The sequence below is a fragment of the Sceloporus occidentalis genome, unplaced genomic scaffold, assembly GCF_023333645.1.
Source record: "Sceloporus occidentalis isolate IW3139 unplaced genomic scaffold, rSceOcc1.0.p SCAF_65, whole genome shotgun sequence".
NCBI lineage: Eukaryota > Metazoa > Chordata > Lepidosauria > Squamata > Phrynosomatidae > Sceloporus > Sceloporus occidentalis.
This window is the reverse complement of record NW_028317045.1, coordinates 3145333-3158803: the sequence shown is the minus strand read 5'-3', so window position 1 is coordinate 3158803 and position 13471 is coordinate 3145333. Positions and strand designations below refer to the sequence as shown.

At 33.9% G+C, this 13471-nt stretch overlaps 1 protein-coding gene across 3 annotated transcripts in view; it reads left to right on the top strand.

Moving 5' to 3' along the window:
* The window catches only part of LOC149286970 (pro-neuregulin-1, membrane-bound isoform-like), a 37189-nt gene extending 27605 nt beyond the window's left edge, over positions 1-9584 (top strand). For all 3 annotated transcript variants that reach the window (XM_089493598.1, XM_089493599.1, XM_089493600.1), the window contains 5 exons: positions 4084-4186; positions 5738-5864; positions 6170-6300; positions 7745-7945; positions 8912-9584. In XM_089493598.1, coding sequence (XP_089349724.1) covers positions 4084-4186; positions 5738-5864; positions 6170-6300; positions 7745-7945; positions 8912-9584 — 1235 coding nt within the window. The remainder of the gene's footprint in view (positions 1-4083; positions 4187-5737; positions 5865-6169; positions 6301-7744; positions 7946-8911) is intronic.
* Positions 9585-13471: the final 3887 nt, after the last annotated feature.

The following is a 13471-nucleotide window of genomic DNA, read 5'->3' as shown; positions in this document are numbered from 1 at the left end:
TGCAGCCATTAACAAATATTAGTATACACTAATATAGTTCAAAGAACATTTTTTGTATTGTAGAGGGAGGAAGAGAGATATTTTCTTTTATATTTTGTACTACTTCCTTTCTCAAGATGCTGAAATCTGCAAAGACTAAAGATCTATAAATTATAGTTTAGGAGCTAAAGTTACTAAAACGTGATTGATTTTTGGCATACTTAGAATGCTTTCTTTTTGATTCACATCAAAACATTTTCCTTTCTTTAATGCTACTAATACAGTGTCATTGATAACAATAACAATAATATGCTTTTTAAACTAAATTGCATTTTCCATTAATAATAATCCTATATATATTTAAAGAACCTCCGTATTTGAGAATCATATTTTTACAGAACAATGTTTAGATATTTATCATGATGATGATTATTATCGTGTTATAGATAATTGTAGTGGTGGTAGCAGTAAGGCTATGCATTGCCATCATCATTTTGGTACATTTTATCTATGATACAATAGATTCTAACTCAAATATTACCATGTTATGATATGTTATGCTATAAATCACACCCTTGGATAAATAACGAAATGCCAAGGTACCAGTTGCTTGTTTCCATAAACTTTGCTATTAGTATACGTAAATTAAAAAAATAATAATTCATAGCATCCATTTTAGAGATGTGCATATTTATTGCACACATATTTTTAACAGTTAATTCATTTATTTAAACATATTATATAAAATTATAAACATATTAATTACATTGAGACTTAAAAGCAAAATTACATTTGCCTAATTTAAACAGTATTAAAAATCTTCCTTGCGATGTTATAAGCCTAATACATAAAACAGATTTATTAGTATCAATTTACTAAATGAAACTTAAGTTCTTAAAAAATATGTATAATTTTTCACGATTCACTTTTTTTTTTCTTCAAACTGGTAGGGTTAGGTATTAATCATGAATATATAAAAAGAGACCCTCTTGTTTAAATGATACAGAATAAGGATGACATCAAAGTTAACCCTTAGCCAATAGAAGCAGCAGAGTCATAAACATTTTAAGAAAGCAACTACCACATCAGATTACTGATATATAGTATTATCACAAATATGTTTTGATAATATTTTTTATCCTTTATCAATCTACTTACAACTTTAGAAAAAATATTAATGTAAAATCACAGACTTTTCTATAGTTTAGTAATTTTTATGTAGGAACACTATTACCTTCAGCATTTAATAGGTTAATAAGCTTGTGTTCCCTATCAATGGGAAGGCAACATTTTTTAACCACCATAGTCATTCCTTCTCATACATGTTTATTGTAATTTAATAAATAATAATTAATCATTTAAGAAGTCCTGTACAAATAGGAAAATGTTTCTGTTTGTGTAAGGAAAGGGTAGGTTTAATTCTGCTTTCACATCACAAAACGTTCTATGCTGTTACTCCTACATGAATACATATTTTTAGATGTTGGTTAAGAGTGTACAGACATATAATTCCATTTTTAAATGTGCATTAGTACGTTTCTGGACTTTTGATCCTTGATATGCAAGTGTGATGCTTTGATGGGAGTTGATCTGCACACATCTGCGGTAACTAAAGGGGTCACTCACTTTGTGATGATGGTCACTGGTTATAATGACAATTAGCAACATGTGCCAATTAGTTTTTTTACTCACAAGGTTTATCAGTTCATCAAACATGCCAATTTTACACATTTTACTAGGCTAACAAGTGTATCTGCATCGACATTACTTGATCCAAGTAGATCAGGAGTTATGCTGTATGAGAAATCCCTTCAAACTCTGCTTCAACCTTTTTTTCAAGCATTTCTTCACTTTGTTTTTCCAGTATCAAGCATGCTGTGCCAGGCCTACAGTTGACTCCTTAACCTTTAACCTTGTTTTGCCTCTACTTTCCCCACTCTAACTCTTGTTTGCCCCTGTCCTTCATGTTTTTTATTTATTTTTTGTTCTCCTGCTTATGTTTTTCATGTTATTTTTCTTCGCTGTAGCACCTATTTTTATTTCAAGCTGATATTATTTATCTTTATTAATAATATTTGCAATTCATTTATGTTTGATAATGTCCACAATGTGTTAACTGTATATCTCATAATCATGACATTGGCTTGAAAGAACTTCATTTCCATTTAAGAGGTGCACTGCTTCATTGTACAATACTTATTAATAAATGGCTCCTGCCAAATCTGTCATTTGTCGATCGGTTAAATAAAGAACATGACTCCAGCATTAGACAAGGTGACACAGTATACTCAAATATAATTTATAATATTTTTGTTATTATTTATATATCCAAATATAATGATACATTTTATTGTAAAAGCTCGGAATCTCGGAAATACCAGTAAGGTATTTGTCACCCTTTGTGGAAGATTATTCAGTAAGCATTACAGATAGTGAGTTCAGAACATCAACTGCCTCTGAACCATACAGAGATGCACAGGTCCTGAAATTTCAACTCTATATCCCCATAACTGTTACAACAATTAAAAAAACAACATAACTATAGTATCAATAAATTAATAACACCAAAATAAATGTAGATTGCAGTTTCTTTAGCTCTTCTAAAACACACCAAAACATATTTAATTTATGCTATTTTATTCTATGACATTTCAGAATGTCTTCCATAACCTTAACCTATTCAGCTATAATGAAAGATTGATCTGTCAGCCCAAATGCCTTGATTGGATTTCAGATCACAGACGGGTCATGTCATCTGATTAATGCCTAACCTTTGTTTTCTAACTAAAAACTAAATTACAGTGCGTATATATATATATATATATATATATATATATATATATATATATATATATATATATATATATATATATAGTACAGGAACTCAGGAAAAGTGCTGTGTTTTATATAGAGGAACATAACTAAGTTGACTTTATGATAAGACACTTGCACTTGCTTTATAAAAAGTATGAATGCTTAGATATTTTATACATGGTAGCTATAAAGCTTTATTACAAATTTACTTGTTACAAATTTGCAATGTTGACCCAGGTCATTTGAGCCACATATATGGAACAAGAATACATGATACAGAAGCAAAAGCTGATTTTAGAGAGAAAAATAATAGGTAAAATATTTTACAGACATGTTTGTTACTGTAACATTGTACCTTTTTATAAATTTAAAATATTTGTGAATAGGTGTAGGGATTTAAATCAGAACACGATTTCTGTATATTACAATATCCCATGTAGTTGGCAGAAAGTCCAGTATATTTAGTATTAATAAGATGCAGTGCACCTCTTAAGGCACCAAAAAATTACAGATATACAATTATAAATGCAAGCAAGTATCAATTGTTTTATAGTTTTAAAGCTTTACTCTGAGTTCATCTTGTTGAGACAGCTGAGAACTGAAATGGTGAATTATATATTTATAAGCATGGTTTGTGTACTTTCCCCATAAACAAAAAGGAAATTAATAACTAATTTAAATGGGTTTCTCCAGTTTGAGGAACAATCATATTAAGTGTAAATGAGCATGTTCCTGAGAAATTTATCTATCTGCCCCCAACTTTGTTTCAGTTAATAAGAATGTTATATACTTTATGTCTAAGCCCACCAAGTTTTAAATGTGTGTATGTATATATATATATATATATATATATATATATACATATATATATATATATATATATATATATATATGTATATATATATATATATATATGAAAGGCTGTGGAGAAAAGGATTTTATTGGATAAAAATAACAGCAACCCTGTGTGGTGGCTAAGGGAAAGTCTGCCAAACAATAATTGTAGCCTTTAGGTCTGAAGCTGTCTGCAGTGCAAAATCTACATTTCTGTACTGCCTATTATCCTATTATAGTATATAATGGCTGTCTTCACAAGATCAACATCAGAAATATTTGTTTAAGTTGTCTTGAGTATTTCCAAAGTAAAGTAATTTAATTTCTTATATATTTTAACTATACCGGTGCATATATAGTGTTTTTCACTGGGAGTGGGTAGCATGATTAGTGTGGGGTTACAGATTAACACATATAGCGAATTTAGAATGTGAATATTTTTTTTCCCCATTCTAGAAGCCGAGGAGTTATACCAGAAACGAGTGTTGACCATTACTGGCATCTGCATTGCCCTTCTTGTAGTTGGCATCATGTGTGTTGTGGCCTACTGCAAAACCAAGTAAACGTTCCTATTTTTTATATTTTCCTTTATCTATGAATGTAGAAGTAAAAAAAGTAAATAAAAGTAACATTCTAGCCCTAGATTACTGATGATGTGGACACTGTATTAATTTTGTAACACGGAATGGCTTTAAGCAATAGATATTGTTTTAGACTTACTGCTTAATATAAGTTATGCCATTATATGATCTTGATGTCCATATTACAATAACAAAGATGATTAGGCCAAACCAGTTACAAGAGATGCATGTTTTTATATGAAGCTGCCTGACCTCAATAACTAATTTACTATTTGTTAAAATTTGATGGCCAAACATACGCTATATGGACAAAAGTATTGGGACACCTGATGGTTACACCAACAGGGACTTTTATGATGTCACCTTCTAAATACATAGAAATATAGAGACATAGACAATATGTCGTTGGTCCGTCCCTTTACAGCTATAACAGCTACTACTCTTCTGGGAAGGCCATCCACAGAATTTTTCTGGGGGATTTTTTTGTCCCATCCAGTAGAGCATTTGTGAGGTTAGGCATGATGTTGGATGAGAAGGACTGGCTCACAATATCTGTTCCAGTTTATCCCAAAGCTGTGCGGGCCAGTCAAGTTTTTCCACGCCAGACTCATCTAACCATGTGTTTATGGACCTTGCTTTGTACACTAGGGCACAAAACTGTTCCCACAAAGTTGGAAGCATAGCATTGTCCAGATTCTCTTGGAATGCTGAAGCATTAAGGTTTCCCTTTACTGGACGTGCCTAGCCCAACCCCTGACAGACAGCCCCATACCATTATTCCTCCATTAGCAATCTTTACAGCTGGCACAATGCAGTCAGACAGCTAATGTTCACCTGGCATCCGCCAACCCCAGACTCATCAGACTGCCAAACAGAGAAGCGCGATTCGTCTGCTCCAGAATCCACCACTCGATCCAATGCTTGGCATTGTACTTGGTGATGTGAGGCTTGCATGCAGCTGATCGGCCATGGAAACCCATTCCATGAAGCTCCCGTCGCACAGTTGTGTTTTTATTAATGCCAGTGGAAGCTTGGAGCTCTTCGGCTATGGAATCAGCAGAGTGTTGGTGACTTTTACGCACCACGTGCCTTAGCACCTGGTGTCCCTGCTCTGTAAAGTCATGTGGTCTTCCGCTCCGTGGCTGAAACACTTCCACTTTCCAATAATAACACAGTTGACCATGAAATATCTAGCAGGGATGAAATTTCATGGACTATCACAGTACCACACTTGAATTCATTGAGCTCTCCAGAACCACCCATTTGTTTCACAAATGTTAGTAAATACAGACTGCATGGCTAGGTGCTTGATTTTATATACATGTGGCAATGGGTCTGATTGAAAAACTTACGTTCAATAATTAAGAGACGTGTACCCAATACTTTTGTCCATGAAGTGTATGTCTGAAAGCATTAATGTGACAGAATAAATAATTGCATTGCAACATCTCATTTTGTATTTATAAAAAGGTGTATTAATATTGGCTGATATTCAATGGAGTAATAAGTATATAACTTTCAACCATCAGGAAACAAAGGAAAAAGTTACATGATCGTCTAAGGCAGAGTCTCCGGTCAGAAAGAAATAACATGGTAAATATGGCTAATGGACCTCATCACCCGAACCCCCCTCCAGAGAATGTCCAGCTGGTAAATGTAAGTTTATCTTATCATATGTTATAAAAAATACAAGTTATTCTTATCTTGGATACAAGGCCACAGACAAGTAGGGTAATTGTAAATATAGGGTTTTTTCTGCTCTATTCCTATATCAGGGATATCTGCAAGTGTGCCCTAATCAGTTTAGTAGTGAGTATTATTTTGCTGTAGAAGGATGTTTTGTATATATTTTAATTAGAACATCATAGATTTAAATGTAGTTTTTAGAATGTGCTCAAAATATATAGTATGTATCCTTCAAATGATGGAGTATAACATTTATATATTGGTTTTTTTTCTAGCAATATATGTCTAAAAATGTCATATCCAGTGAACATGTGATTGAGCGGGAAACAGAGACATCTTTTTCAACTAGCCATTACACTTCAACAACACATCACTCAACAACAGTTACTCAAACACCAAGTCACAGGTGTGTTTAGCATACATATGTTGAAATGTGTCCTCTGAAAATGGCATGTTATACTTGCAGATGGCATTGTAAATGTAAGCAGGTATTGAGGCATGTTGACTCAAATAAAATGTGTTTAGCACTGTTTTGTATGGTCAAACTTTATTCATACTTTACTTTGAATCTGACATCCACATTGTATGAAGTACAAGGCTGTCTATATCTTAAGTTTATGAATAACCAGGATGAGGAATCTGCACACTCCAAGAGAACCCAGGTGCTTAACTGTACCAGGAAGGGCCAGTTCCTCAATAAATCCAGTAGATAAATAAAGGCTCCAGGCACTCAAGAGTTCCAACGGCAGGCAGATTTATTGAGACAAGAAACAACGTTTCGACCTCACGATGAGGTCTTTTTCAAAAAAGATCTCATTAAAAAAAGACCTCATTGTGAGCTCGAAACGTTGTTTCTTGTCTCAATAAACCTGCATGACGTTGGAACTCTTGAGTGCCTGGAGCCTTTATTTATCTACTATATCTAAGTTTATGTCATTATATACCCCTTACAGGTATGAGCAGTGATGTATTTACTTTGGGCACTGCCCTAGGTCTGACCCACGGCAGTGTCCTTATCTGCCCCTTCGAGCCATGGTGCACTGAAATATGACATGATGTAGCTCTCCCTGGCTTAGATTCTCCTGTGCCGGTTCCATTGTGTAAATGGGCTTGTTGGGGAGATCTCCCTTGTAACCAGCCCATTGAGCAGCAGCACACTAAGGCGTCTGATTCCCCAACAGGGCAATCTGCCTCCCAGTCTTCCAGTTAGGGTAATTCTGGTCCCTAGTTTGTCTAGGTAAGAATATGTTGCTTGGTCTGGGTGCTTTTGTTCAAGATTGCTATTCATTATGCTTTGTTTGTGGCTATAAAAAACCATAGCCATAGCTGCACATTATATCTCAGTGTTACCTCAGAAAATAGCTAAATACCTTCTAGCTACACATATTTTCATCTGTACATTTGCTATAAAAATAGCTAGTGCAACATATAAGTACATTTATGGCACCTATGCAGTGACACCATGCTATTGTTTGATGATAAGAAATACATGTCACCCCTTTGTGTTTCTCAGATTATCACAACAGGCATATCAACAGTCATGCCAATAGATGACATTTTTCAACTTTTATTAAAATTTAATTTAACATTGTTTTTAAGTTGTGACAGCACCTAAAATATGTGGTCAGCAATGCAACATATTTCATAGAAATAGCAAATTGGCCTATTTTTGTAAGAAGAGCTTAAAATTAAATAATGCTAGTTAGTCAATTGAAAATGTTTTTATTATATCAATATGTAACCAGGGATAACTTCATATATTTTATATACTTCGGTGTCCATGTGATTTAACTAATTACTATGGTTTAATTTTATATTTTTCTATTTTTTTCTACATTTTTTTGTAATAGCTGGAGTAATGGTCAATCAGAAAGCATTATTTCAGAAAGTCACTCAGTAATAGTGACATCTTCAGTGGAAAACAGCAGACACACAAGTCCAGCAGGACCACGTGGACGTCTCAATGGCATAGGAGGTCCTAGAGACTGCAGTTATCTCAGGCATGCTAGAGAAACTCCGGATTCATATAGAGATTCACCTCACAGTGAAAGGTATGTTTTGCTATGATCTGAGGTTTATGGTATGTTCATAAAGTCTCTTTCTAAGCCTATCTCCCTATATCTATGGCAGTGTTCATCTAGGACATCGACTTGTTGGTGCCAGTGGGTAGTTACTTATTTACATGTTTAATTTGAGAATCTGTCCAGAATCATAAATTTTATTGTCAAGTAAGCCTATCTAAAAGTTTTACAGATTAAAAACAAAGATGTTATTGCTATACTGGCATACAAGCAGATGTGATACATCAGAAGTCATGGTGCCTTCTACAGATTCTTTAAAGTAATATGCAATTTTCAGATTGAGTTTGGATTATTCTTACCTTTTCTTAAGAAAGATGATTTAAGGACAGGAAATAATCCTTATGGAAGTTTTTTCTACTAAAGTAAAACATTCCCTTAGTACCAGCTACAATGATTTAAAAACAAATCCATAAGCTCATAGTAGTTTTAATAAATACATTTAAAAATCTGTTTAGTAGTCAGCCCCTCTTTAATTGTACTTAATAAAAACAAAAACATTCACAAAAGGGGTGCAAGGTGATCACTTGGTGGAAAAATGGTTGATAAATAATGTTCCATTTTGTACCTAATATGGATAGCTCAGACACTAGACATTTGGAGAAAGATCATAGGCAAATATGGTTTTCCTCTTTTGCTTTGCTAGGAACTAATAATTTAGCAAATGTCAAGCCCCTTATCGATTTGACATCCATACGCCATGCTTTAATTCTTAAGAGTGAGCAGAATATGAGAACTGATCATGTTACTCATTTAACAAATAAAACAGGAGCCAAGGCCAACATGTGTTGAGATAGAATGAGGACATATGAATCACAACCTAAGGGGGGTATGAGAATACAAAGTTTAATTGCTGTTAAACTGGCATTGCCCTTATACAAATTGCATAATCTTATTGCATTTCTTATTTCATAATTTACTGTGTTCTTCATGGTATAGATATGTTTCAGCCATGACCACGCCGGCACGCATGTCACCTGTGGACTTCCAGACTCCAGTCTCTCCAAAATCCCCTTCTTTGGAAAGGTCTCCACCAGTATCCAGCTTAGCTGTATCGGTTCCATCTGTAGCAGTCAGTCCATTTATAGAAGAAGAAAGGCCACTTCTTTTAGTGTCTCCACCACGTTTAAGAGACAAGCGATATGACTTGTATTATCACCACCATCATTTCAACCAGCAGTATAATACCTACCATCACAATCCTGCTCATGACAGTGGAAGCCTGCCACCAAGCCCTTTAAGAATAGTCGAGGATGAAGAATACGAAACCACACAAGAGTATGAGCCTGCGCAGGAACCAGTAAAGAAATTAGTCAACAGCAGAAGGGCAAAAAGAACAAAACCAAATGGCCACATTTCCAATAGATTAGAATTGGACACTGACACAAGCTCAGAGAGCAGTACATCTGAGAGTGAGACAGAAGATGAAAGAATAGGCGAGGATACACCTTTCCTGAGCATACAGAACCCATTGGCAACCAGTTTAGAGTCTGCCAGTTCATACCGTCTTGCCGACAGTAGGACTAACCCAACTAGCAGATTCTCAACTCAAGAAGAGTTACAAGCAAGGCTCTCTAGTGTAATAGCTAATCAAGACCCGATTGCGGTATAAAACAAGTAAAAATAGATACACCTGTAAAACTTTATTTTATATAATGAAGTATTCCACCTTAAATTAAACAATTTATTTTATTTTAACAGTTCTGCTAGTAGAAAACAAGAAAAAGAGTTTTATAAATTAAGTATATGTACAAATGTGTTATGTGCCATATGTAGCAATTTTTTACAGTATTTCAAAATAAGAAAGACATCAATGGTGCCTTTATGTTATATTATGTTAAGAACCGTTTTTGTATGTTCCAGTGATAGCTGTCCCACAGTATTTTGCAGAAGCTCTCTATCTTTCATTTTTCTAGGTGTTTTTGTGCATCACATTAATTGTTGACTGGATGTGTGATTTACAAGAGCTGCAGCTTTTCTCTGCAGCATTTGCTTTGTGGTAGTTCCCCAAATTACCAGCCCAGTAGTGTCTAATGCAGTACTCAGAAACATACTGTATATGGGAAAAAGCTATTTTAAATATATTGTTTTCAATATGTAAAACTGTTTATGTCTTCTGTCTGCCAGCTAAATCTAAAACTTTGCTTTATGGGGCATCTGATATAACGGTAGATTGAACAGCATGTTACTATTAATAATAGAAGGAGAACACAGACTTCAAACAATTAATGTTTAATTTTGGAAATACTGTGATATAACTTATTAAAAATTACGTAGTATAAACGGATTTCAACAGTGTTGAATTCCATGCTTTAAAACCAAATTAGTATGGGCTGAATGCATGAATCCCCAAAGTCATAAATTTATGTTTCAGTTACTCAGATACCTTTACAACAATCAAACAGAAAGGGTACTTAGGAAGTGAAAACAGAAATAAAGGCGCAATCTTTTTATTACCATACTTGACTATTTTTTGGGGGCTACGTAATATTACTTTCCTTTTCTGAGTAAAACAGGATGACATCAAAACACATTACAAATTATTTATGTGTGCAGATTTTTTATTCAAATTATTGATTAGCCTTTCAACAGTCATAGCTTGCAGATGTGTTTCTTACTATAGTATAAGAATGAAAGGAGTAGTATCTTTCATTATAAAAGCAAGTTATCAGTGAGGGGTACTGTTTTGATATGAAGACATTTACATTTATTTGACAAAACCCCTTTATATGTAGACTGGCATGTTTGCATTCTTCAGGCCCACATGCATGAGCATCTAGTTTTTGAATGTGCATGGCACAGAAATTACATGAGACTTAGTGACTGTTTAATTTTTAACACTTTGGGATCCGTTTTGGAAATATTGCACTTTTTTTACAGACAGAAGGATCCTTTTTTCTTTAAATTTTTCCCATTTTTTTGTTGAGCATGCATACTGCAACCTACCTATTTTTATTATAATAACAATAAAATAATACTTTCCACAATTAATAATTATTAAGAAGTTATGCGGAGAGAAAATAAAAAACAATTCTGTAACATAATAACCTTGTAAATAATATCACATATAAAGAAAAGGATATGGATATTGATTTCATTGTCATCATTTTCACTGTAATTTGCTGGGGAAGGGGGGTAATGCTGTTCAATTTACATCTTTCTTGTCTCAAACATCAGGTTGCATTGCAATACAATTTTCTTTCATTAGGTCAGGGATATAAGGGAGTGTGAGTTTGGAATGTATGTTATTGGGGAAAATACAAAGCATAGTTAATAATAGCTTATATGTGGTCTGCCCTAGCAAATGCTGGATGTTGTTTTGCTTATGTGATTCTGTATGTTTTTTTAGCGTTTTTAAAAAAAATTTCTTAGTTTTCAGTTGCACACATTGTACTTACATTTGTGGGACCCTGCAAAGCCAATACTGATTCAAATAGTCTGCTTGTTTAATATCTGCACCTGTAGTTCTAAAGGGCATATCTAATATTAGTGCATAGTAGCAATGCCTGTCTCTGCCTCATAAGCCACATTGGCTAATATAAAATTGTACTTTATAAAACAAAAAAAATAAAATAAAAAAAGCTGCAGAATAATGGTAACAACAAAACTGGCACATATCACCAGGTCCAATATATATATATATATATTTTCTTTGTGTAAATACATATTCATAGATATTTACTTTTTCAGTTATCGTCTATTAGCTCTTTCCTAGTCATCTGTGTACAAAGATATATATGTAAGAAATAAATTCCTTTTATTTATGTTTAGGCTACTGTGCTAGGGAGAGATATTTCAGATTATTTTATGATAATTGTCTTAAACGTTTTAATTTCTACATTTATTTTAGAATGTTATGTATCCTGTTTTTTTCCCAGTAATTTATTGTTCACAAGAAAGAATGTGATAGGAATGAGTGACAATAAGAGTAATATGTTGCAAGGTACTAAGAAAGTCCTAAAGAATTTACTATTCCAACTAAGCAATAAGTTATCAAAGAATGATTTCAGGTTATTTTCTGCAAAAAAAAAAATGCTGATGTAATAAAATGCTACTGAGTACGATGGAGATTTTGTTAGCGCAAGATGACATGACGACATCAAATGTAACACATGAACATAGTCTTAGTCTAGATTTGAGAAGATATATCAGTGTAAGTAAATGTTCTCCCTTACAAAAGGATATTATATATATATATATATATATATATATATATATATATATATATATATACACCCCCGCACACAAATGTTGCATGTGAAAATCAGTCTGACTCCAGTGAGGCAAATACAATGGAATATGGTTTAGCTATATTCCACTATTAAATACCAGAGGCATCTTAGTATGGTGAAGTCAGTTAAAGTAGTCTCTACATCTTGTTTAATGGTCAATCTAACAAATTAAGAGCAGTTTTAGAAAAGTAAAATTTCCTTATGATCAAGTGCAATATAGAGTTGTGAAGAGGAGCAAAACCCAAGCAGGTTTTCAAATGGTGTTTAGAGCCTTCAATGGTCTAAGGGACCCTTCAGAGGATACGGGTGGGGTAAGGCACAGATTCCTCTTTAATTTATTTAAAAATAATGTATCTAGTTTATTAATAAAGGTGGGATCATAAGTATTACGTTTCTTCACTTACATATAATTATCCATGACACGAGACACTTTACTTTACCAGGAAGGTAATTACGTAGGTAATCGGATACCTGAAACAAGCAGATAGTTACAAACATTTAAACTTTTATGCCGCTCGTAGCCAACCTGGTTATGGTTCAATCTTTTTATGGAGATCCAGCCAGACCAATCGCAGGTAAGCCAGCCAATAGTCATCAATTAACTCCCTAGCCTGCTGGTCACCAGCTTAAAGGACCCATCTTTTCCATCCACCTTCTAGTATAGTTTAGTATATTATAGTAGGTTGAAAAAAGACTTCAGTCCATCAAGTTCCACCTTTCACTCATACCCACTTCTAAAGTTGATCCAAAAGAAGGCAAAAAGACCTACCAATTATGCCACAACAGGGAAAAAGATTCCTTCAGATTACTTCCTGGATCAACTTGCTAATACGACTGTCCTTTTAACAGCTGTAGCCCTTTATGTTATGTATCCAGATCTTTCTTAAAAATATCCACAGTTAGATAACTGTACCATGACATATCCCATTAACTACTATCCACACACCATACCCAGACTAGATATTCTCCTTGCTCCACCCAGCATCCAGTGCCCCTTTCCCCTGACCCCACTACCTAAAGATGAACCCCTAATTGTTTTTGTGGTTTTCGTGTCCCAGTGGTAGGTAGACATTAATTAGTAAGAGTATTAGAGAGGGAGTATTCGATTTCATCAACAAGGTATTTTATGTATTGTAAGTAGAATACTTCAATGACACAGATGTCATTTAAACACGTAATTCCAAAATCTGTAGAAGCAATACTGTAATGTCCATCTCAATAAATAAAGCAGAATATCTATCTATCTCTCTATCTATCTATCTCGATA